This window comes from Perca flavescens, chromosome 12, assembly GCF_004354835.1.
Source record: "Perca flavescens isolate YP-PL-M2 chromosome 12, PFLA_1.0, whole genome shotgun sequence".
NCBI lineage: Eukaryota > Metazoa > Chordata > Actinopteri > Perciformes > Percidae > Perca > Perca flavescens.
In genome coordinates this window covers 25,245,688-25,272,428 of record NC_041342.1, presented here as the reverse complement: position 1 = coordinate 25,272,428, position 26,741 = coordinate 25,245,688, and the positions used below count along the sequence as shown (strand labels likewise).

General features: G+C 41.7%; 1 protein-coding gene across 1 annotated transcript in view; it reads right to left on the bottom strand.

The window, feature by feature from the left end:
• The window catches only part of LOC114566000 (capping protein, Arp2/3 and myosin-I linker protein 3-like), a 31,516-nt gene extending 10,822 nt beyond the window's left edge, over positions 1 to 20,694 (bottom strand). The window contains exons 1-7 of the mRNA XM_028594339.1: positions 20,482 to 20,694; positions 19,474 to 19,557; positions 18,892 to 19,159; positions 13,358 to 13,452; positions 2,366 to 2,416; positions 1,208 to 1,267; positions 990 to 1,111 (exon numbers count right to left, since the gene is read on the bottom strand). Of these exons, the coding sequence (XP_028450140.1) occupies positions 990 to 1,111; positions 1,208 to 1,267; positions 2,366 to 2,416; positions 13,358 to 13,452; positions 18,892 to 18,949 (386 nt within the window). The 5' untranslated portion in view covers positions 18,950 to 19,159; positions 19,474 to 19,557; positions 20,482 to 20,694. The remainder of the gene's footprint in view (positions 1 to 989; positions 1,112 to 1,207; positions 1,268 to 2,365; positions 2,417 to 13,357; positions 13,453 to 18,891; positions 19,160 to 19,473; positions 19,558 to 20,481) is intronic.
• Positions 20,695 to 26,741: the final 6,047 nt, after the last annotated feature.

The following is a 26,741-nucleotide window of genomic DNA, read 5'->3' as shown; positions in this document are numbered from 1 at the left end:
CAACACACACCATCCTTAATCCCATTTGTCGTCAAATCACACACAACACCTAACCACATCCATGACCTTAATCCCCACCTTATCTCGACAATCATCATCCGCCTCTGGAGCATGTGTGTGTGTGTGCCCGCCCGTTATCTTGATACTATCTGCATTGTGTACTTCAATACAGCGGCACCAATCGGTTACAAGGCTGCACAATCAAACCCACAACAACTTCCCTCCCCCCGTCCAGCCCTCTCTCTTTATTCTCTTTAAATGTTCTCACTGGAAGCAATCATCTGCCGTGGCCCTAATGGAAAAAAGCCATTCTGAAAGATGATAGAGTGCGAAGATAGCCTTGTGCAGTTCAATAGTCTGAGCACAGTCAATCTCATTGCTCTTAGAAACTGTAGATGAGACACAAGAGAAAGGGGGATACACTCTGTCTATCTTGCCTTCTCACTCATACAAGCATGATTATGGGACAAAATATTTAGGGCTTGAACTTAACTACATCCAGGCTTTTCTACCTCTGGGCTCCCCTCTTTAGAAAGTGCTGAGGACATACACAGCCCACTTCAGGATTTTCAACTGTGTAATAATGGCTTTTTGACTGGAGGCCCGGGTCTATTGCTCCGTCAGTGACTGTGTGTTCTGCTTCTCATTGCTTATAATAAATAAGCTGCTTTAAAAAGAAAAAACATCCAACACAAGGCCTTCGGGTAATGGCCTGTTTAGTGTCAGCTGGCTGATTTAATCCCACTGATTGCTGGGTGTTAAAGTCTACCGTGACACAGAAATGGGTTGGATGCAAACTACAGCAATACAAGAATGCATTTGGCTGCTGAGGAGGAAAGCTGCCCGAAGAGGAGTTGCCAACTTGCCAACGCACTGTCGAGTGCTGTTAACGTCGGCCAACTTGTCTTCGCTCCTCAGCACATACAACACAAAAACAGAAAAAAAGACTTGCTCCGTTGCTCGAGGCTGAGGGGCTCGGAGATGCTTACGCATAAATGGAGTTGTTGAAGACCCGGGAGAGGGCGTAGTTGATGTGGCTGACCATGTGATCCAGCTGGTCCTGGGTCTGTATTCTCAGCGAGTAGGTGGTCTTGTCTGTATCAATGACAACCTGTGTACAGAGATGGAAAGTTTATCCATTGGAATACTTCATTCTGCTATGAAGGTCTAAACAGGCAAGAAAACTATTCGAATGTCAGGGCCTCACCTGGTGTTCTGGGTAAGTGTTCATTGCTCGGATTTCCAGGAAGTTGAAGGTGACCTCCATCTGAAAACAGCAGAAAAAAACATTATTGTGGTCCACACTGACACATTGTCCAAATTATAAATCTTTATAGGATAATTACATCTTCTTACAACATAATTTAAAAGAAGTCCGATGGGGCAAGAAACACGAGCAGGCAGAAAATCATTCATGCTTTAGGAAAAGCCCAAGGTTAGCAATTTATTGCAATTCCGTGCAACAGGTTTCTTGCGAAAGGGAAAATTGACCAAAAACTTGAGGACAAGGTCTGGAAGAGAGAATCATTTGCATCCATGCCATGATAGATTAACTGGAACATGCCACTCTAAATAAAAGAAAATTAAGCATTTGAACTGTTGACAGTCTGATTTACTGCTTGTGTTTCTTGCCCCTGTTAGACTTTGTTGTGATTTGATTTGATGTCGCCACTGTCCCGGATCTTAACGGTTATTCTGGTGCGTGCACCGTTATCATGACTGATAAAAAAGGGATGGCAAAAACTACATAAATAAGACCAAAGTTAAAATACACCTGAATTGAGTAGTTTGACATTTTGGGAAATACGCTTATTTGCTTTTTTGCAGAAAAATAGATAAGAAGATAGATACTACTTTCATGGCTGTACAGTAAATGTGAATCTACAGCTAGCAGCTTGTTAGCTTAGCACAAAGACTAGGAGGAGGGAGAAACAGCTGGCTCTGTCCACAACATCTGCCTACCAGCATTGATTGCCACATTGTATCTTGGTTGTTTAAACCATACACAACCTCAGTGTAAAAACAACAATAAGCTAAGCTAACCAACTGCTGTAGCTTCATAATAAAACTATGAGAGTGGCGTCGATCTTGTCATCCAACTCTCGGCATGAATACGAATAAGTATATTTCCCAAAATGTCAAACTACTGCTTTAAGCCACTGACTTTATGCCACCTGCCACCTTATCATCTTTATTGCAATCGGTGTCATTCAAAATGATCATCAGCACAGTCATCATCATTATCTCGTCTCTCCTGCTCTGAAAAGTCTGCTACCTTTTTTGTCACATCTCTTGCGAATCACCATAAGATCAAGGCTGGCAAGTGAAAGCCATAAAATTCCACAGAGTGGGGGGGAACATTTACCTTGGTGGGCACTTTGACAGCAAAGAGATACAGTCTCCATGTTGCCAGGACCTGAGGGGAGAACACATTTATTTTTTCTGTCACAGAGAAGGAAATGCAAATCGCAGCAAAAAATAAGTCATGCAAAGCACTCTAGGCATTAGCAAGCTAATGATGGTAGTGCGTGTGTCAGAAATATTATGGCGAGATTGAGAGTCACACAACAGTCCAATTTTATTGTGCTAAGTTGTGTTGATGGAACTAAGTAGCACTTATTTAACAGATGCCTCGTTGCATCAGGAAGGGCACTAATGGCAAGATAAGGTGGAGAAAGAGGACTGGAAGAGAAGCCAAAATAAAAAGGTGTGCTTTTGCCAAAAGAAGGGTATTACCATTTAAAAGGGTCTGGGGTAAAGTAAGAGACAGAAAATGTGAATATATTCACATCTGCCTATTTAATTAATCTCATTCATAATTCAAAAATCCATAATAAGCATACCCCATGCCATGCATTCTATATCACTATCTAGCTCTATTCACAATTCTTGGCCACACTTTAGTTTTGCTCCTTTTCAGATGGCTTTCAAATTCCCTCCTTTGCATTTTGTCATTTCTCTTTAACTCCGTTGAAATCTGTTCACCACCACCCCAACCCCCCCCCCCCCTCCGCCCCCCCCCTCCCTCTTCTTCCCTAATCCCTCCATCTCCTTGTGTGCCACAGTGCCCTGCCTGGGTTGCTCCCGCCTTAACACCTCACTCCATCCCCTCTTGCCTCCTCCTCCCTTCTCCAAACTCCCGTCTCTTTTCCCGTTTTCAGATTCTTTTCTTTTTCTGCTCCGTCGCTTTCAATTCCTCAAGGCCCCTCTGTGCTGAATGGCTAATGGCGCCCCGCTGTGTGGCGGTGAGAGGAAGAAAGAAAATGAAACATACAAAGAGAGAGAGAGAGAAGGACAGAGACACCAGATTTCCCTCCTGATAATAGAGTTCTCAAATACTACACCTACTCCCGGCAAAGCTGGCCTCACAGATCAGCCCTGTGTCTTAACTATATAGACATCCGTAACAGACTCCCACAGAGAAGAGACAGAGGAGAGGGAGAGGAATAAAAACTAGGGACTAAAAAAGGAGGAGACAGAATGATACCCGCACCACGAGAATAAAATCTCTGCACTAAGCTGGTGGATGGGCCTTCACAGAAGATTGTTAGTCCAATCACAGCTCCTCGACAAGTTTGAAAACTCTGTTACATAGATACGGGAAGGAACGGGTGGGATGTGATGAGACCTTGAGGTTCACAGAAAGAGGAAAGAGAGAGGTGATATGTAGTGAGAAAATTAAAGACAGAAGAATATTTTCCCTTCCAAGAGCCTTGCAAACTGACAAAGGATCTCATAATGTAAACAGAGGCATCAATAATGCAGGATCTCTGACGGATGCCCATTTGATCCTCTGATGCGGAGCAAGGCCTCTTGCTAAGGGTTTGTCCTAACTTGATATATCATTTACAGCCCATTGAAGCATCATTAGAGACAATCAATAATCAAGACAGGTTTTTTTTTGCCTACTTGGCCTATTTCACTGCGCAGCAGTGAAGGAAGAAATCTAAGGGACATCTATTCAATATATGAGGTATACCAGATACAGGGTTTGAGCCAGATCACTTCATTGCGACTAATGTCTCCCTTCAAACTTAAAATGTCACTTTACTACAGTCTACCTGCGGCCAATTGTCCCTCATAATATCAAGGACAGGATCTATGCTCTTAGTAAGCTTCTAATTTTTACAGCCAGTATACAAATCATGCATAACTGCTTGCTTTTTACTCGCGTAAATGTAATCCAATGCGTATTTTTTAACGCTTATTTTCTTCCATTCTACCTGCATAACAGTTGTGTGCTGGGTTCTGAGCTCTGTCAAAACGCTGTCGACCTACACTCAATACTGGGCCTGAACGCATCCTGTGTAGACACAGACAGGGAGGACTGAACCAGCTGCTGCTTTTGCTGCGTGGGCGGTCCAAACCAGTTGTACATTTTATAAGCTCAATCAACATTTATTTAGTATATTAGCCAAACTACAAAACTGTTGTCTGTTATCTGTTAAACGTGCACTGCAAGTCAATCGGTATTTCACGCCCTAAAAATGGATTTGGCACTCTGTATTGTTTTGATATTTAAAAAGCAAGGATTGAGTATTTTTGCTGTGCTCAAAGACCAACAGAGAGACGAGTCTTTCGGTCAATAAATCAACTAGTGTTAGCTACACACCAGGGCTGGGCGATAGGGAGAAAAATCAGATATCACAATATTCTTGACCAAATACCTCAATATCGATATTGCGGCGATATTCTAGGGTTGACAATTGGTGCTTTAACAAAATATGTTCACACTTAGATTTTAGATAAATAATCATCAGTAATGTGGACATAATGTCTAAGTGGGGAAAAGGCAAATAATAGAACAGCTACAACAGGCTGGTAAGTTGAGAAAAGTACATCACTTTACTGTAATGCAGCCTTTAAAACCAGGAAAAGACAACACTTGTGTCATATCGCCATATTACAATATCCAAAATCTAAGACCATATCTAGTCTCATATCACGATAGATATAATATCGATCTATTGCCCAGCCCTACTACACACGGCATTTTCCCATTTCCGTTTGTACGTTATAGCTAAATAGTAGTCGCTGACCGACCGCTAACGTAAGCAAATAGTAATCAGAATCCCACAGTTCTACTTTAAGTACATCACATTAATCAGAGGATCACAGGATCATAAAGAATGATGTCATTCAATGTTCGATATATTTACACAAAAAAACACTGTTAGAATTATACAATGGCTTTCAGAGGAGCCCTATTTTTTGCCAACATGCAAAAATATACTATCAATAGATTTCAATTGATCCAGAGACCATTTAGCCTGGGACAATAAAGAAACAGAAAAAAATATTCACCGTTGTAATGTTCTGTCAAACTGAAACCTACACTGTACATTTTCTACCACTTGACAACTTAAAGTTTATTTATTTAGAGAAACAGGGACAGCGTACAATAAAGATGCATAGTACCAGGTTTTAGCTCAAGAGCAAATTTTCACCTGTAGTCCCTGGGCAGGCTGATCTTAACTAAAAATAACACAATACATCATTCATACATGAATAGTAAAATTTACATTGACCAAATAAATAAAATATAAGAAAAGGTCATATTCACACCTTTCATGTACTCAGATCTACTCTTATAGACCTCAGAACACACACACACACACACACACACACACACACACACACACACACACACACACACACACACACACACACACACACACACACACACACACACACACACACACACACACACACACACACACACACACAGTCACGTGTGTACAAATTTGATTTGACAAAAGCCATTTCTTTGTCTGTCTTGCAAACATGTAAGAGTTTGTGCTTCTTATCAGCTCTGTAGGCAACAAATTCCACTGACGAGCGGCCACACAAGAAAAAGCATTTATTCCAAATGTTGTCCTGCGTTTAGGGATCCTGCATTCACCTCGCACTGTAGATCTAGTTGCTCGAGCCGTTATTTCGGAGCCCAAAGATATGAATTATTTTAGTGGAGGAGCAGCGGTGTCATGGAGGATTTTATACATTAAACACAGATTTGTGTGGATTATCAGATTTTAAAAGCTAAGAAATTAATATTTTACAAGAATATGAAAGTGATGGAATTGTCTGCCGACTTCACTGTTTTTTCTCCTCCGCTACGATCGCCAACACCTGACACTTGTTCACCTGTCTGCCCTGAGCGCATCCACTGTCTCTCTCTCTCGCTCGACCACACACACTCCCTACGCACAGAGCCATTCCTTCAGACAAAATTGATATATGAGCTACTGAAGTTTATACAGTAACAAGTGGGCGTGTATGTGCATGGGTCTCTTTATTGATATTTATTGGTTAGAATTTGGTGAACTTCAAATGTCAATCCAATAGCGTTGCTTTTACATAGCAGGTGCACGTGAACTCTCATAATTAGCGCATATATCCAGAGCTAAAGTCAAGCTCTACTAGCCACAACCAAATTGTTTTTCCTCCCATGTGAGATTCTGGCAACCTTCTCCTCCGACGATAAATCGAACATCCCGAAAGCCCCTCAAAGATTAATTTCCCACCCAGGCAATCGTCTAAGATGAGAAGGTCAACTTTTTTGACCTGGTCAGGTGACAATCTCAGAAAGTGATGAGGAAGTAGCGAGAGAGAAGGAGATGATAGGGGGGGGGGGGGGGTTGCTAAGTGCCCTTACTGTGACGGCACAGTGTCAGAAGTTCTAGTTCAAAGAGCCAGCCGGCCGCCCCCTGAAGCAGACTGCGAGGGCAGGGTGGGAGTGTGTTGTACAGTACGTGCATGAAAAAAAAAACAACTATTTCTTTCTGGATGTGTGTGTTTGCATGCACACTACGCAGCTGAGAGGGCGGGGGCTTATATTAATCATAAGCTGTCAGGCTCTGGGTCTTGCACTTCAAACGAGATGGTGCAAATCAAAGTGTGTCTCTGGGTCGTGTGTGTGTGTTGCATGCAGCGCTGCCTCTGAGGGAACAAGCTGAGGATCAGTGCCAGATTTGGCCGCCTGCGGTATTTCTGGCTCGGCCACAAGGGCATTTTGAAAACACACACAGCCACCCACCCTAACACACACACACACACACACACACACACACACACATTCCGATACAAACATTTGCATAAGTCCGGCATGCTAGTGCAGCACGCACACACACACCCCGTTTGGACTCTCATGCACTTATAATGATGCACAATAGCTTGCTAAGCTGGCTTTGGACTGACTCTCTCTCTCCATCTCTCTCTCTCTCTCTCTCTCCATCTCTCTCTCTCCTACCATCACTCAAGTGAACTCAGCATCACAAGAACACAACCCTGCCATCAGTCAATCTGTCAGCTTACAGGGGGTTTGAAAGCACAGATGCCCCAGGTCCTGCTACATAAGTGGACTTTAGAGTGGTTGAAAGAGAGAGAGAGAGATGAAGCCAAATGAGAGGAAAGAAATGCAAAGCTCAAAAACATCAAAATCTTGTTCCAGATTCTCTCATAAAAACCAACCAGTCAAATGTGTCTAAATCAAAGAGATGGCAAGTAGAGCACTCTGAAACCCAAAGGACCTCTTAAAATAATAAAATAATAAAATGGGGAAAAGGAGACAGATAATGGGAAGGGGTTGTGAGGTTGTGCTATAGTTAGGAGTAAGAGGGGAGATTATAAGAGGAGAAGTAGGGGCTGGAGAGTGGCCAGGATTGGGTGAATGTGAAAAACTGGGATGAAATCGAGACAAGCAGTGTGGGAGAGGCCAAATGGATGAGTGAAGAAGAGAGGGAGAAAGAGGAGGGGTGGATACAGGAGGATCAGAACAATGCGAGAGAGGTAGCAAAGGAGAAAGAAAATGAATAGGATGGAGAGATAAAAGAGGCAAAGATACTTTGAGATGCCTCTCAGACATGACAATATATACTTTTATTCTCTCTCTCTCTCTCTCTCTCTCTCTCTCTCTCTCTCTCTCTCTCTCTCTCTCTCTCTCTCTCTCTCTCTCTCTCTCTCTCCCCTCATGGGGGAAGAGAGAAGGTCAGCAGTCACACTTCATAGCCTCTCCGCCATAGGCTACAGACATGTGTTATGATAATCAAAAGAAAGCACAGTCCTAATTACAGCACAGAGCACTTGCCATGCAGTCAGATGGTAAATCCCAGACACTTGCAGAGAAAATGACTCCTCGCTGAGCATCACGCAGGGAAAAGCCATGAAAAGAAAAATCGTGGATGATGCAGTGGTAAGGTTTGCCATTACACTGCCATTTACTGCTTTTAACCCAGCTTTCTTTCACAGTCCAAAGCACAGCTGGAGTCTCGGAGCTAAAATTAAGGCCCAGTTTCGCCATTTAGAAATGTCCAAGTTGATCATGTAATTCAAGCGGACTTGAGTTTTGTAGCTTAAAAAAACAAGTTAGTTCAAAAGCGTGTTTAACTTTTGTTCAGTCATCTACTGCCATCATCTACTGTCCTGCAGACTTAGGTTATACACAAATCCTGGGTTTAAATCTGGACTGGAACCTTGAGAGTCAAAAAACATGTTCCCTCCCCAAATCTCCCATTGTATAGAGTTAGGTCATAAATGTCAAAACAAAAAGAACAAAAAAGGGGCTTTGGAAATCTGGGCTATTTTGTGATTGGGATTTTTGTCCATGAAAATTTGATAACTGCGCATTCCTATGGAACTTTACATTTCGGTCTATTACATCCGTCTACAAATATTTATAAGTACAAAAAACAAATCAGAAAACACCTACAAATCACGTCATACCATGTGTGACTTTTAGTCCATAGTATGGGTAAAGCTCCTACATTTCCCATAATGCAACCAATAGTGTCCCTTCATTAGACCATCTCTGCCTGGTAAAACTCTACGCCTCCGTTTGTAAAGTAGCTTGCCATTAACTCTGAAGTCTTCAAGCCAAGATAACCATGACAACATCATCTGGGTTATTTTTCAAACATTAAGGAGCTCCTTCCAAAGTCATGATGGATAGATTAAACTTTTGCGGTATCCAGTTGGATCGGTTCGCAACCGAGTGTCAAGCGGTTGGGATGAGGATCAGCACCTCTAAATCGGAGGCCATGGTTCTCAGCAGGAAACCGATGGAATGCCTTCTCCAGGTAGGGAATGAGTCCTTACCCCAAGTGAAGGAGTTCAAGTACCTTGGGGTTTTGTTCGCGAGTGAGGGGACAATGGAGCGGGAGATTGGTCGGAGAATCGGCGCAGCGGGTGCGGTATTGCATTCAATCTATCGCACCGTTGTGACGAAAAGAGAGCTGAGCCAGAAGGCAAAGCTCTCGATCTACCGGTCAGTTTTCGTTCCTACCCTCACCTATGGTCATGAAGGCTGGGTCATGACCGAAAGAACGAGATCCAGGGTACAAGCGGCGAAATGGGTTTCCTCAGGAGGGTGGCTGGCGTCTCCCTTAGAGATAGGGTGAGAAGCTCAGTCATCCGTGAGGAGCTCGGAGTAGAGCCGCTGCTCCTTTGCGTCGAAAGGAGCCAGTTGAGGTGGTTCGGGCATCTGGTAAGGATGCCCCCTGGGCGCCTCCCTAGGGAGGTGTTCCAGGCACGTCCAGCTGGGAGGAGGCCTCGGGGAAGACCCAGGACTAGGTGGAGGGATTATATCTCCAACCTGGCCTGGGAACGCCTCGGGATCCCCCAGTCGGAGCTGGTTAATGTTGCTCGGGAAAGGGAAGTTTGGGGTCCCCTGCTGGAGCTGCTCCCCCCGCGACCCGACACCGGATAAGCGGACGAAGATGGATGGATGGATGGATGGTATCCAGTCGGCAAAACTCCGAACACATCTTCCTTTTTTAAGAATGACTTCAGTGCCGTTCCTTGTTCTTTTCTCAAAGAAAAGCTCAACTCCAAGTCTTCGGCCAAAGCCGATTCGAAAGCAGCAGCAGCAGCCATCTTCTTTGTTTTCAAGTAACAGGGAATTCACGTGTAACCATCACAACTCTGCCGTCATTATGTTAAGCCCGCCCACCGGCTCTATACACGATGTGATTGGCCTGACCAGAGTTTGGTTTTTCCAGCTCGCAAGCCAACGGAGAGTTGCTAGACGAACCTGGCTGCAAATTACATTTGCTGCCGCTAGGGTGCGTCTAGATTTCTATGCTACTACTTTAATTTACTTGTATTGATTTACTCCCAAAACGCTCAAATAGCCAGTACATGCATTCACATTTGGCAATGGTATAGCCTGCCAACTGCAACAAATTTAAAGTCTAATTGATTTTATTTATAGTATTTAGCACACAAACACAAGTTTTTCCAAGGTGGCCTACACGGTCTGTCACTCTAAATTCAGATAAGAACATAAATAAGCAACACAAGAGGGATCAGTTTTCCATGCAATGTACAGAGTAGAGAGAACTAGCAAATTCTAAAAAAGAACAGAAAGCAAAACCCTTTAATAGCCCTGTTACCCATTTGGTAGAGCACATTTTGAGCTGCAATGTCTTGCTGAAAAATGTTCCAAATGTGCGCTGCAGTTTTTAGAATCAGAACTTTTCAGGTGGCCATTAAAATCCAGTCAGTAATACAAGCGAATACAAGGGGATACTGAAAATACTGGTAACAATAATTCAACAAAACAGCAGTTAATCATAATAACACTTGTGGACATTAACAAACCTTACTCTGCTAACTGGGGGCGTTGACACTTCTGTCCTAAAGGTGCATTCGAGATTTAGGTGTAAGGAAAATACTTATAGGAAAACAAGTTTGTGGTGGTTTGTAGAAAAGCATCCATCATCCCAAATGTTATTTTAGATTATTTAATGTTTTATTTGTTGCGTCCATAACTCATTATTATAAATTACTTCCACCCAACTTTCTAAATAACAGCCGTGCTGTGAACATCCCAAAACAGACACAGCCAATGCAGCATGCAACCACAACCAAGTCTTTAAATGCTGCACCACTAACTCGACCTTAAACCCCGGTCCTACCACAGTCTCATAAGTCGGACCTCCGCGTAACTTAAGTGGAAATAAGCGTCTGAAGTGCCTGAGTGTGCTCAGGACTATCAAACAGTGGCAGTCTCAGCCAGTAATAGGCCCATTATTAGGTGGGAGCATTGGAACCGCAGAGTCAACAGAGGATAAAACGAAGCGACCGATCGGGGTAAATAAGTGGCGGAAGAGCCAAATAGGCAACTGGGGCATCACAACACATCAGATATTTCCTTCCCCCTCTATTCCCTTTGCTCTTGTGGTATGCCCCTCCCCTTCTCTTCCAACACAACCCCCCCCCCCCCGCCCCCAACCTCCCTCCCTGCGTCTCTGCCTTTGAAGATGCTTTGTTTTCTGAGTTGCCCCTAATCTTCAAATAGGGTGATCTAATAATGGCCGTAAGAGTGTGTATGCAGGCAACTTTTGATGCACTGAACCATGTGTGTCTGCATAGATGCATCCTGCACATGTCAAACTGTACACGTGCATGTGTGAGCATGTGTGTGTGTGTGTGTGTGTGTGTGTGTGTGTGTGTGTGTGTGTGTGTGTGTGCGCGCGCGCGTGCGTGGGCGTGTGTGTGTGTGTGTGTGTGTGTGTGTGTGTGTGTGTGCGTGTGCGTGCGTGCGTGCGTGTGTGTGTGTGTGTGTGTGTGTGTGTGTGTGTGTGTGTGTGTGTGTGTGTGTGCGTGCGTGCGGCCCGTGATGGAAACATGAATGTTGATGCTCCCCAATGCATTGCCCTGGGTGCCGCTTGGATGTCACGCTGAGCCCTCCCTGTGTCTGTCTGAGATGGGTGGAGGGTGTGTGGCTGTGTGTATGCGTGTATGTGTTTGTGGCAGTATGAGGGCTGGTACAGTCAACACGCACAGACAGCTACATACCAGCAGTCTCCCGAGGGAAAAGGAGGCAAAAAGAAAGAGCAAGATGTAGGAAAAAGACTTGTATAGTCAATATAAACGAATGTTGTAAACCTCCACAAACTAAACCAGAGGAATGAAGCTGAAAGCAGATGATCCTGTTAAATCTACTTCACCTGCGAAGAAAGGATGCCCATGAAAGAGAGGACGAAGGTAAAAGAAGGCCTCGTCTGAGCCTTTAGGCTTAGAAAATTAATTTTCAAGACCAAGTTTAATCTCCGCATTAGAAAGCAATCCTAAAATAGTCCACTTTGTCTAACTATCACGTATGACATTTTGACACATAAGTGAATATTATGTGCACAATACCCAGAGACTGAAACAAACTATTTACAAACTCGCTCATCTGTTCACCCTTCAAATATCCAAACCGATGTATCCATTAGAGGGAAAAGATTTTTAGAGGGGGGAGACCTTGACAACGAGCTGGAATGAATGCTTATATCCATCTCCCTCCCTCGCCTCCCTTGAAATAATATGGAGCAGTAGCAGCAGCAGCAGCCAAGGCCCATTTGGATAGTAAAAAACTCTTGTAAGGCAGAGACCTAATTGAATTGCTTCTCATGGAAAGAGAAGCTCGATAACCTTTTACAGGTTTGAGTAAAGATGGAGGGAAGAGGGAAGGGCATAAGGGGGAGAGGAGGGAGAGAGAGAGAGAGAGAGAGAAAGTGAGAGGCGACTGCCGTGGTGGTGGGAGGGGGAGGAGGGGGGTGATGACAGGGAGGAGAATAATTGAGATGGACAGATAAGGAGGGAGGGAGAGAGGAAACAAAGAGAGGAGATGACAAAAATAGAGGGGCGGTGTGGTAAGGATGGAGATAGATGGAGATGTGGGGGGAGACGGAGAAGAGAAATAATAGCAGACATGGACTACTGAGAGAAGTACTGATTAATAGTTTGGTAAACTTATCAGCTTTTTTTTGTCTTCAGAGAAAGGAATTAAGCTCGCTCTGTCGCATTGCAACTGTGTGTGAGTAACTGATCAGTCAGTAACGTGGCTGACTAATTGACAATTTCTCTATAACAGAGGTGGCCTTGGCTCGCACAAGCTCCTTGAACACAGAACAGGCTGCCCACACACCCTCTGGCATGCACTCACACAACCAATAAATCATGCCCCCGTTTCTCTCACACACACACACACACACACAACACACACACACACACACAACACACACACACACACACACACACACACACACAGCCTGGGGCATTAAGGCCATCCTGCCACATCTAATAAACTCTGAGGATGGACTCAGTAGGCAATGTCCACTTTGCTCTGCTTCTGTCTTAAGCCTGATTTTCAACGCGTCTGTAGTGCGTCTCAGGATGTGTAATCTGTGACTTCTTATGGCGGTTTCAATTTGTCGCAATTAACTTCCATTGATTTCCATTTTGTCTGCAAGGAGCCAGTGCCATTCTGTTCCATATTCAACACCACCCACGTAAAGAAACCTTCACTTTAACAATGAATAGCTCTCTTTCAGGTGACCTGAATGGGTGCGAGTGTGTTGGCGTCTCTCACCAGAATCCTGTCCTCCATTTTGCCGCTCCTGGTGTCCTGCTTGATGGCTCGCACAAACTTAATGGCCTGCTTGTCCAGCAACTTCTTGATGCTCTCTGGAGAGAAGAGCAGAGGATAAGTGGTAAAACAGGAGAGCCAATTACATAATGTAAACCCATAACAGAATGAAAAGCGCTGTCCTGAGATGCACTCAGAAACACTGTAAAAGGTGGAAATAATCCATAAATTCAAATATACAGCGGTGACAAATGAAAGGAAAAAAAACTGAATGAGTGGAGAAACATTAGGGATGCACCAATCTTAGTGATAGGAAATGATACGCAACAATCAGCGGTTTTCCCGCGAAGGGATATCGAGGCACAATGCGATTCGACTGGGAAATTGGCAGTCGGCTCCTTAGATGAATTGTGGTAACCGCTACGTATTTTCTTGCCTTTGTTTGAGTAGTTGTGGTGTTGTTTGGTGTGACTTCATTTTCTAGTTTACGTTTACCTGGCAGTGCAGCAGAACCATGCATTATTTATTTATATTTAGCTGGCGACGGCCCCAGTTTGGGAACCACTGATTTAAGCCAATATGCTATGAGTCCTAAAAGTGACAAGAAGAATGGACATTTTTATCTGCACCTATTTTGATAGTTGATTAATCATTTAAGAAACGTTTTAAGCAAAATACACTGGCACCAGCTTCTCACATAAATATTAGCTGGTTTTCTTAGCCTTAAATGATAGTAAACTGAATATCATTGGATAAAAACAGCAGCATGAAGACATCCTTTTGGGATCTTGAAAATTGTGTTTTTCACTATTTCCTTAGGCAAGAATTAATGAAAATACTCGTTAGTTGCAGACCTAGTCAACAGCAAGTAAGTAGCCCTTGTTTTGTCAACCAAGAAAAACTTTCATCTCTGTAGTGGAGTCCCAGACACTTGAAGGGGAACGTCACTGATTTTACACATCACAGTCTGTTTACAGGTGTCAGGCTGCATATCTGAAAAAAGCCTTTTTTGCTCCAGAGGGAGGTATACGAAGTCTGATAATTCCCCATACGTGATGACACTTGAGGCAGCATCCGTTAGGGCTGAAGACTACAAGTTTGAAAATGAAAAAGATCTGGGTGGGTGCAGTTAGAAAGAAGGGAGCTATACCAAACCTCTGTAGCTAGATCTAGATAGAGGCGCCTCTAAATTTAAAACTGGATGTCCTTAAAACATATATACGAACAGGAAACTACAATATTCAGGCAACGGGTATTATTAACAAAGGAGGTGAACAACATACACATTTAGAGTTAGCCAAGTACAAATCACAGTGAACGGTAATCAATTCATGTTTAGAAAAAGACCACAATATCAAATCACAGTGACAGGACAGCATCAACCCAACCATAATAACCTAATCGCGTACATAGAGTCTCTATGTTTCCTTTTACATACCAACATCACAGGAATGGTATGATACTAAAATCCTCCTTCAGACCTAATTGTGTGAGAGCACAAAAAATACTATATATCCAAAATATTAGGGCTTTGTATTGGCAAGAATCTGTCAATACGATACGCATTACGATACATGGGTCACGATTCAATATATTGCAATATATTCCGATACTGTGCATTAGGCGATATATTGGAATCTTTTTAAAGTATAATTCTAGAAAAACTAATAAAAAATAAATAAAAAAAGACATGATGTTCATAAAAGTCAAAGAAGTTTACTTTAGGTAAACAATTCAGTACACAGAAAATCTAATTTTTATATGCTAAAGTAGGCCAAAGTTCAGCCATAGCTACGTTAGCTTCTAGCAAAAAGTCAGGCCCTGCTAGGCACTGTTAGGCAAGGCCACTAGTGGTGCGTCTCAGCATAGCCATCTAGCGGTAGGGGGTTTAAAACACAACATAAACGTGAACCACTGTCTTACATGAATATTTTTGAACATTTAAAAAAAATAAAAATAAATAAATAGTTCTCTCCTCAGAAGCAGAGTGTTAATTTAACCTCCTATAATATAATATGTTGTGTTGGGCAACATAAAAAAGTGGAACCACTACTAGACTTAATGCATCAGGATTACGACTGACACTTGTGTGTTCAGTGATCATAGTTGTAAGTAGGGGTGCACTATTCAGAAAATGTCACAATTCAATATCGATTTAATTCAAAAACAATTCTCGATTTAAAAAAATGATTCATAGTATGTAAATGTAGTTACTTTTCCCATGTAATTAATAAAAAAAAAATATATATATATATATTTTTTTAATTAATTACATGGTATAAATGTAGTTTATACCCCCCCCGCGACCCGACACCGGATAAGCGGACGAAGATGGATGGATGGATGGAAATGTAGTTACTTTTCCCATGTAATTAAAAAAAAAAAAAAAAATAATAATAATAATAATAATAATAATAATAATAAAATATATATATATATATATATATATACACACATACATACACACATATATATTATACATCCCTTAGTACATTCATGTTTATTTTTTATTTAGTATGTTTTATTGTTCATATTATTCATGTGGATTTGTTTGTTATTTTAACATCCTGTTATGATGTATGTGTATGATGTGTGTGATGTCTGTAAGCTACTGGGACCTTGAATTTCTGCTTGGGGATCAATAAAGTATCTATCTATCTATCTATCTATCTATCTATCTATCTATCTATCTATCTATCTATCTATCTATCATAGATAGTTACATAGCAGTAGAAAAAAAAATATGAATTGATTTTTAGAATTCTATGAATCCATTTTGAATCGGTAGAGCTTGAATGCACACACCCCTAGTTGTAAGGGCTCTTGTTTTTTTCCAAAATATGCAAGGTCACACGGACATTTCAGCACATATATTAAATTTGTCTAGAAGCCTGCAAGCTTTGGTAGGAGATTTGTTCCCTTTGCCATAGCAACACTAAATAAAATTGACAGCTAACTATATGTGTAGGTGCTATGTGTTTATGTATGTGTGGATGTATCGGATGTCTCTTAGTCGTTCTGTGTGGTACAGTGTATTTATGCGCCTATAGCAGAGTTTCGACGGCAGGAGCGTTCCCCCGGAACAAGGAACCTTCTGAGGAACTCATTGTGTTTCAACCGCAGGGATTAGGCTCCGAATTTAGTTCTGGGGTAGTGTGGCTCAAAAGAAGTACATTTTCAGGATAATTGTGTAGCTCAAGCGTCCATCACCTTCTGCTCTCTGTGTGATGCCCTTCTCAAAATCCGTTTGCTTCACAACCTTCAAATCAGCAAGCTGCACACTGACAATGGCAAGTTTTGAATAAAAAGGGGGACCGTGCAACAAGGCAGGCCTGCTTGGTTCTTTAGGGGAATGACTGTAAAGATTTACAAGTATTATGTTTATGGCAAATACTCTCTACCTGGGACATTTTGGGACCAATTGGAGAGGTTTGCTATGGTACGTGGCGTTTTCTTTTGAAGGGTTCATTTAATTCATCACGCACCTGTACATTGTGCGATTACAGTGATATTTGATATTAAAGTAAACTGGACATCAAAGTTATTAAGACTTGATTTTGACACATTTTGGACATGGTCATACGGAAATGAATATGTGACTGTTACCTGAGAGTTTGTGTTTGAAATCTTCCATCCAAATGAGTTATACAGTATTTGAATATAGCTATGTATAGAAAATGTGCCCATATCTCAGTAAAATCCCCATGTTAAAGCTGTTGACGCCCATGTTTTGTCTTTGATCTTCAGTTTAGGTATATAATGGTGGATTATTCCTTTAAAGCCAGCCACACAGGGGTAAACAGTCACGAGACAAGCAAACAGCTACAAAGACACAAACTTGAGGCAGGCAGGCAGGCAGGCAGGCAGGCACACACACACACACACACACACACACACACACACACACACACACACACACACACACACACACACACACACACACACACACACACACACACACACACACACACACACACACACACACACACACACACACACACACACACACACACACCTCTAGCTGAAGAAAACTTATAACTGGGCTATTTATAGCCTCCGAGAAAGAAAGAAGCAGCCTGGCTCATTTCAATGGAACTGACCGCACGATCCAGAGCTGCAATCTTTAGGGGCCTCTACTCCACCACATGGCCCTGCCGAAGCTCACTGAACCGCACCGGAGGCCTTCTCCATTTACGTCTCCCCCACAATAGCCAACATAATACAACCTGCTATCCACAAACCTAGTGTCAACCTATATCCTCAGATTGCAAACACACGCATATGCGTGCAAACTGTGCGATATTCACAGTCGACATTTCAAACGAGCCACCCGTGCTAAATATGAGCACACCATATGGAGATACAGCACGTCACGCTGTTTAGCGATGCTCAATTGTGTCACAATCTCCCAACTCGCTTTCCACATGCAGCAACAACCATGAAGTTGGCTCCCACACTTGAGTGAGCAGCAGCGGACGCAGGGAGGACGAGGCAGTGATGGAGTGGGGTGGGGAAAAAAAAAAAAGATAAATAAATAAATCACACCGGCAGATCGAAGGAAGGATCAGCCGAAGACAAACAGAGAGTTATTGACATTAAGCTGGGTAAGACCCAATCGCTTAAACCTTTTAACACACTCCGCGGCGCCCCCAAGGCCTGCTGGTGTGACCCCGGCATCTGTTCCCAAAGGGATAAGAGGGGCAGGAGGGGGGAACCAGGATGGATCAGTCCGCCCCACCACTTCAATTCCTTCTCATATGCCCACTGCCTTTTTGACACTTTGATGGATCTGCTCACTCACCCACCTATCATGAACCCCCTGACCTCCCCCCTCCCCATCTTGTCCTCCACTGGCAGGTGTGTTAATGGCCTAAAGCCGCCTGGCTCTTATCGCCAGGCCAGACAGACAGGGCTTGACCAGGTTGAGCTGGTCAACAGCAGGATTTAACTCGCCATGTCTGGATAATTAGCAGTGAGAGAAACGCATCATCTAAACATGTGTGTGTGTGTGTGTGTGTGTGTGTGTGTGTGTGTGTGCGCGCGCGCGATGCCCATGCTGCACGCAATAAAGCGCTCCCAGACGCACAATACCTCCCACGCGCACACACGCAGAAAGAAAAGAAAGAGATGAGAACTCCCAACGGATGCACACGAAAGCCACGACGCACGCACGGCAACACTTACTACTACACTAACCTAACTGACGGCAAAACAGGGGCAGATCTCTAGCTAATGCTAAATCAATCGGAAAGTGAACACTCCCGCTCCGACATCGATGGGATTACAATCTTCACAAGCTTTAACAGCCATTAACTCTGGTTCTGCCTTGGGAGGAATTTCCTGCGCTTGCCTGCGGTGATAACTCCTTTTAAATCAAACGCACTGGAAAGCAGATTAAGAGCAGCTGAGGAAAGATAAAAACATTTTTTTTTTAAAACTAACCCCACGCGTCCTCAAAGACGTCTCCATTCCCCTCTTCCCTTCTAAATAAGAGGTTAAAACATACTTTCTCCGAAAAAACTCGTGTTCGTGCTCACCTGTGATTTCTCTGCTGACGTTAACGAAGCCCGCCGTTGTGGTCTCCTTTGAGGCCATGGTGCGCTCCTCCCGCCGGCCCAGCCCCTTCTCCTCCCTCCGCTCTCAAATGTCCCTTGCACACTTCTTCTTCGTCCTTTTTTTTTTTCTTCCCCTCCTTCCACCGCGCCTGCAGGTGCTCCGGCCGCAGCAACAGTCCGGACAGTGTGACGTGAAGAGATTCTGTGGTGCGCACTGGCAAATACCCGAGGAGCGGCTCCGACTTCAACGCTCAAGCACATGAGAGAGAGAGAGAGAGAGAGAGAGAGAGAGAGAGAGAGAGAGAGAGAGAGAGAGAGAGAGAGAGAGAGAGAGAGAGAGAGTTGGTTGGTTGGGTGTGAGGTAAAGGGTTAGAGGTTGTATTTTCATTTTTTTTTTATTCTATAGATTATTATTAACTCTATATTGGAATGTGGGTTCTCGTGACATATTGTATTCAGTCTATTTTAAGATCGTACAGTTTTTTTTTTTATTTAATGCATAGAGGTGAAAGGTCCACTCACTTGTCTCAGCGTGGATACGAAAAAAGGACATGTGGTACTTACTGTACACAGCACAGATACGGTTTCATTGATGGTCAGTGTATGAATTGGTTCTTGAAGACCTCAGGTTGACTGGCTAAAGGGGATCTGAGATTGATAAACAATGAACAACACATACTGATAACTGGCGGAAATACATCTCCAGTGCGTAGGCCTCAATCAGAATGACAGAAATGACAATAATCAATCAATAAATAATCTAACACAAGAGGGTTTCAGCTGCAAGAACTATTACCCCTGAAGATGTCTTGTAATCCCTGATTAACAAGAGCCAATTCTATCACTGACAACAAGCCAAACTTTAGGCTGTAGGCTAATTTAAGAGTTTAAAGGTTCAAAGAAATTATTCTCTTGTTTGTAATTGCTATTTTTTATGAAGCCAGCAATGTTCAACCTTAAATGTACAATATTATAAACATAAATAAGACATTCTAAAAAGAATAATGTTACAAATACAGGAAAATATATAAACGAAGAAATTAGTTGATATAATCTAATTCATTACTAAAACTCACTGAATTCATTATTATGAAAATTAATTATTGTGAAATGTATACATTGAATTATCATTATCATATCATTATTAATCATTTATTTAAAAATGTCACTTTAAAAAAAAATCATAATAGCTTTTTTTCCGTGCCACTTTTCATGACAGTGGTGTTGTCACAGCTTTTCAGCCAATCCGTTTTGCAGCGTCACCAACCGTTACCAAAATGTAGCCACAACTATGGAATATATCTATGTATGGAACAACATGCTGCTATAGCTAGCTAATTAAATACAGTACCCTCTTTCTTTTATTTAGCTGAACAACGCTACACATGTTACCCATAGACAGTATATAAACGGATGTTACCTAGCGAGCTAGCCAACTAACAGAATTAGCTTGACGTGTGAACTTGTATTTAAACTCAGCATTAAATGAAGAGCAAGTGATAGCGGCAAGCCGGCAACAGCTAGCTAGCTATTTAACGTTAGCGTTAGCTAGCTGGTCAATTCATGGTTTACCTTTGCAGCATTTTTATTCCAAATATGTTCTCATAGAAAGACACAACTTTCTGAAGAGCAAAACACACAGAGGCTATCCAAAACCGCTCCCTCGTTCCCCAATTCACTTCTTCCTCTTTGAGAATGATTTTTCTTTGGTTGTCGTAGCTAGCTAAATTGGACTAGCTAAGCCTAACGTTAGGTTAGCCCGCTGGGTGGCTGAGGGCCCATGTGATTGGCTGAAAGGGGAGGGGGGCGGTTATTGATGATGACAACACCGCTGTCATGAAAGGTGACATGATAAAAACAGACCTTTGAATAAAAGTAACTTCAATAACACTGTTAATATGAAAATAATAACATTACAGTTAGTTCATGATAATTATTTTTTAAATTTGATTCAACTATTCTATTGTGTATTGGTTTTACTTTAGATGTCTAAGCTGTCCTGTCATAATGAAGGCCTAAAAATGCCAACAAAAAATTATCTTAAAAAAAAAGAACAATCTCAAACTTTATGAAACTTAATGAAGTTAACACATCAACATTCTAAAATACCACAAAACATCAGCAGTCAGAAGAGCTTCTGAAAAATACCACATTTTGCAATTTTAGATCCAATTGCAGAAAGCTCCAGGCAGAGGCAGTGCATTTATAAAGCTCTTTTACCTAGTTCTGTAATGGAGCTATAAGTCTGATCCCCAAATCAGACTACCTCACTTTTTTTTTTATTTCTTTCCAGACTACTGATGACAATCTGCTCATGATGGCCCCAAATCCTTCTGCAGGATAAACAGAAAGGTAAATATGTATTATCTGAATGAGAACAATCCAAACACTTGATCTTCAAAATTATCAAAAATATCCTTGATTAGATCACTGGAAAGGCTTTCATGTGTCAAAGCATGTTGACAGAAAATAAGCAAATATTTATTTGAAGAAAGTTTAATAGCTCTTCACAAAAAAGTAATGGTTTTATTATGTCAGAGCAGAACATTGAGTTGATGCTTTTGATAAATGAGTTTTCATGGCAATATTTCTGTAATGATGTGAGGACATTGAGGGAATAGAGCCGTATATCAAATAGTTTCATTCAGTGCCTTTCTCCTCGGAGTTGTGAGATCACCACTCTTGGCTGTGATAGGATTTGGGATGGAGAATTGGGAGGCCAGGTTGAAGCTCAAGCTGTATGTAACAATGATATATGATTCACCCCCTCATCTGAATGGCTGCCACTTGTCAATGTCATCGCTTATGCAACCCAGTTCAGGTGTTTTTCATAGATGCAGTCAGAATTAGATCAGAATTTTTAACCCTTTCCGTCCCATATATCACTTCCTAATGTAACAAATGTGCTCATTAAGACACAAATGAATGGGTTTTGGAGGGCGCAGCTGTGTTTGGTGTGTCATTTACAAAAATTTGCCCTCAAAGCAGCATAAGTGCAGTGTCTGCTACATGCATGCTTCTATGTAAATTTGCGCATGTGTATGAGAGACCTTTGTATCTGCGTCTCACTGATGCTTCACCCTGATGAAAGAAGACCCAGTGGGGGGCATTATGCCAGAGAAATAGGGGGTAGGAGCATTGAAAGAGAAAGGCGAAGGGCCGAGACAGCGATAATAAGAGGTTTATAGTCTGCGGGAGACGGTAGCTGTCTCCAGGTTTCATCGGGTTAAAAACTTCAGCACTGTTCAAAGATGCACTTGAAAGGACGTTCCATTATTTATTCATCAATGCAGCATCGCATAGACCAAAGTCGAGAAGTTCAATATGCCTTCAATTACTTTGTCTGTTAGCTAAATGAGCATAAATCTGCTTACATAAAACAATTCTGGAATAAAAGGTTTTTACAAAGGAGCTGCTACTCAGGCAGCAATGTGTTTAAAACCGACAAAACCCAATTTGCAAAAGTGTAGGAAACACTCATTTGTTGAAAATCTATTTGTGCTTCTACTTCTGCAGACATTTGGTAGTCATTTGGCAGGCAATACAAGACAACAAACCATATGTGCATAGAAGAAGTGACAATTAACATATCCCAGAAACACTTGGTGAGGGAGAGAGAGAGAGACAGAGAGAGATAAGGAGAAGAAAAGGAGTGTATAATACACTAGCAACCACATCCAGTCTATAACAGCCAGCAGATATAAAAGTGTCAGCACCTGGCGTATCACTGTTCTTCCTGATGTCAGTAATAACTCAAGATGATGCTTCGGAGCAGTTTTTTTTTTTTTTTTTGATCCGTTTCCACAATTCACCACAGGCTGGCTTCTCCTCAGTGTAGGCCTACAGAATGTGCTAGAGTAACACACAGCTTTAAGGCTGTGCAACAGAGCTGTGATACACTGCCCTCATCTGGTTGAAAACAGTTAACATCGATCCCATCATAGACACACATAGAGTTTGATTTCAAGTAAGACTATTGTTGTTCAATACTGATATATTCTGAACTGCAATGTGGCTGATCCGGATGCCAGTGACTATGTTTACTGTTTAACACTTTAATAGATTGCTATCACCATACCCCAGTGGTGGAAGAAGAACTCTGATCTTTTATTTAAGTCAAAGAACAAATACAACAATGCAACAACAACAAAAACCCCTGTAATCAGAATCCTACTTAAAGTATCAAAAGCAAAAGTATGTGTTCTGCAGAACAAAAAAATGGTTCTCGTTCATATATGCAATTTTTAGATTGTTGACTGATGCATCACTTAGCATTTTTATAGCTGGTTGAGATGGAGCTAGTTTGATCTACTTAATGAACCTTTTGTAGTTTAGTCCAGTGGTTCCCAACATAGCATGCTGCCAGATTTGACTGACATCAAGCAGCACTGTCCATGCCTCAAACCCACCCAATTATCATAAAAGATGAACCCTCCACTCAGATATGTACTTGTTAATGAAGTGATGAGTTTATAGATTAGCTTGGAGTGTTTTATAGTTGTCAGATTGTATTGTATGGTTAGTTTAGGATTCCTTGGACAAGGGTTACATTTCCTCTAGTTTCTTATCTCTTATTTTCATTGTAACTTTATTATGTAGAATATGCTTTTTAATCAATTGTCATCTTTAGTTGTGTCTGGACTACAGGTGCAAATTAGCTGTAGAGCTAACCCCAGAACATTTACACTGATGTTATTAATGTCAATGTTGATTAATGTGCACTGTCTCCTATAATTAAACAAAGAAGCCCAGTTTTATTAATACATAGCCTATGTATGTTTTGTGGCTAAAAACAAGTCCGAAAACGTGCCTCTGCTCACCTCACACGCACATGCACGCACGCAGGCACACACACACACACACACACACACACACACACACACACACACACACACACACACACACACACACACACCTTTCCGATGCCAGGGGCTGCGTCTGATGATGTCTATAGCTTTCCAAAAATGAAATTCCGACATTCACATTTGCTGCTGTGATTGGCCGTGTGAATGTCTTCCTGAAGACACAGTTTGAAAGAGTGCACTGTTATTAAATAAATGTCCTTTGTTGCTTTCTACCACTGCTATCTCACTAGCATTTTCACAAATGGCCTCAAGAGTTTTACTCCCATCTATCTTTGGGGCTTCCCGAGGCCACACATTTTAGTTGACCTCCACAGCAATGACTCTACTTGCAAAAACCGAATCCACAGCAGCCAGTTTCTAAATGAGCCTGCAAACAGATTAAGAGGGAGCGTGAAACAGCTGACTACATGGAGACGGCTTGACTGCCTGCATGTGCTGTGCTCCACCAGAGGCTACACACCCGCCTTTCTCAGTGTTCCTGCTGTTACAAGGCTTTATTTTGTCTGATTCCTCTTTTTACTGCATTGGCGCCTCAAGAAAAAAATAAAATAAAGATAGGGTGTCAGTGACTTATTGGAAGTAATTTGGAGGATCACTTATGAGACCGGAGAGTGGTTAACAGCATGAGCTGAACTCTTTGGCTTTCTATTTCATGGCTCCACTGATCTGTAAATGTCACACACCAAAGAGTTGAAAAGTGTATTGATTGGACAAGATGCCTAAAGGGCTTCACTATCCTTTCCAGACATCTTAGAGGTCTTAGATGTCTCATAACAGGCAGGCTTTGACATCATGCAAGACCTTAACTTGAATAATTTTCAGTCAAGACACTCACATCAAGGTTTTAACCATTTATTGCAACAATCGTTTTGAGCTTGGTGGTGTGGTTCTGCCCCTAAAATACTACTGACACATATTTCAAAAGGTTTGACAGAGAGTGTCTCTGAGCTCACGGAGCCTCTGGCGCAGCCTTAGATACAGAACATTTGAATGAGCATGAACCCATTGAGAGAAACATCCTCAGATCACACAAATCTAAATGCTAATGCAGGAGGAGGCTGAAGAGCTGGAGGAAATATAAAGAGGTGGTGCAGCAGCAAGGATAAGTGCCAAGCATTGGAGTATGCAGAAGGAATGGATGCCAAAGATATAGTAGGTTGTGACTCAGCTAAATGACATGTAATGTAGTAGGTTGTGGTAATTTATAATTGGACAGTATATAACCTCTGATATTAAAATAATTGTATACGAGAAATTGGATTCTCATTCTTGATCTTGAAAGTTGTCCTGCTGTCGGATAGATTAGTTAGATTTTATTTTGTCAAACAAATTGTAGTTTAAACCAGGCTATTAAAAACAGGATCGATGCATGTTGTCAAGGACAGCTTCGTCTTTTGTCCTATAAAACTTCACATGTAAGATATTTTTTTGTTTTCAAACTAAACGAAAGAAACATTTGGCATACCATTTTTTATTCATAAATCCAATATTTATCTGCAAATCTGCACGGCAAACATAGCCTAAAACTTCTGCCTTGTCTTGTTGTAGTGATGGAGAATAGGCCTATATTATTTCACCTAAAATTAATGTTAGTCTAAATATATTACACATTTTTACATCATTGTTATTTGTTATGTTAGTTGTTCAAAATAAATAAAGTGCAGAATGTAAAATTACTATAAGGGGATACCGTAGTTTAAAAAGCATTTGGGAACCATTGTATAGAGCAGGTCACATATTTGTATACAGATATACTGTATACCTAGCAGCAACAACAATGTTGAAAGTCACATATACAACATCTGTCCTAATGTGGCACACTAAAAAGCACCTTAGTGATGCAAAATGATTACCTTTGTCACTAGATGTGGCAACTTTTAAGGCCCCTTTGGCAAACAAATTTCAAAAAAGGAGCCTAGTGACAAATCTATGGATTTTTGGACAACTGCTTGCTGCTTTTCCTTGAAGAGAGTCAATAAGATTGCTCAGTAAATCTCAAGTCATCCTTGCTGTATCTCAGCTGCATCCAGTGAGTGACAGAGAGGAGGCTTCTTCAGGTGACCACACAGCAGCCAGGCCGAAACAAGTACTTAAATCCACAGCATGAGCGAAAACTGAAGTATGTACTTCTTCTGTGGATCTTTATGGTCCAGAAGAACATGCTTTGTATTGCTTTGTCATCATTGACTTTACAATTCATGTGTTTTACACAAAGTCATCTGAGCTGAAATACAGACAGCTAACAGAATAAAGCAGAAACATCTGTCTTTTTGTGCTTTGGGTTTACAAAAAAAATGTATTCTTTGCTATGACTTTTGTCTATTTTACTCGGTTTTGACACTTTGACAACAATGGCCAACTGCCTGGTAGTGATACAGGCTCCTAACTTTTGCTGATAAAAAACGTAACCATATTGACACACACTTTTTCACTTTTAGAATGTTTTTAAATGATTTCAATTGGCATTCAGCAGCAGGAATGATTATTACTTCCCAGTCCTTGGCATAATAGAGGAAGGTTTTTGAAAAATATGTGGTAAAAGGTAAGTAAAGCAAGCCAATACATGTGTTCAAGCACCAGGTTTTTAAAAGGGAAGTGAAATTACAATATGTGCACAGCTTGCATTAGTTGAGGGAGAAAGTTTAAGAGTGACATAGTTAAGCACACTCCATTTAATTTAACAGCATGGTTTTGAAATAGCTCGAGCGGAAGAGTGGGCAAATGTGTATGCATTTAAGGATGCAACTCAGTGCTTGTTGCAGTACTGTTCATTGGAATGATTAGCACATTCACCACCATAACACCTTATTATTACAACACCTGCAGTATTTAAAAGTCTCTTAGTCTGCATGTAGTCAATTCACTACTACATATGAGTGTTCAGATATTTGTAACAAGCAGCTTGCGGTTTAACAGGTTGCAGTTATAGAAAAATCCACTGCATCTGCATGACATCAATAACACTGT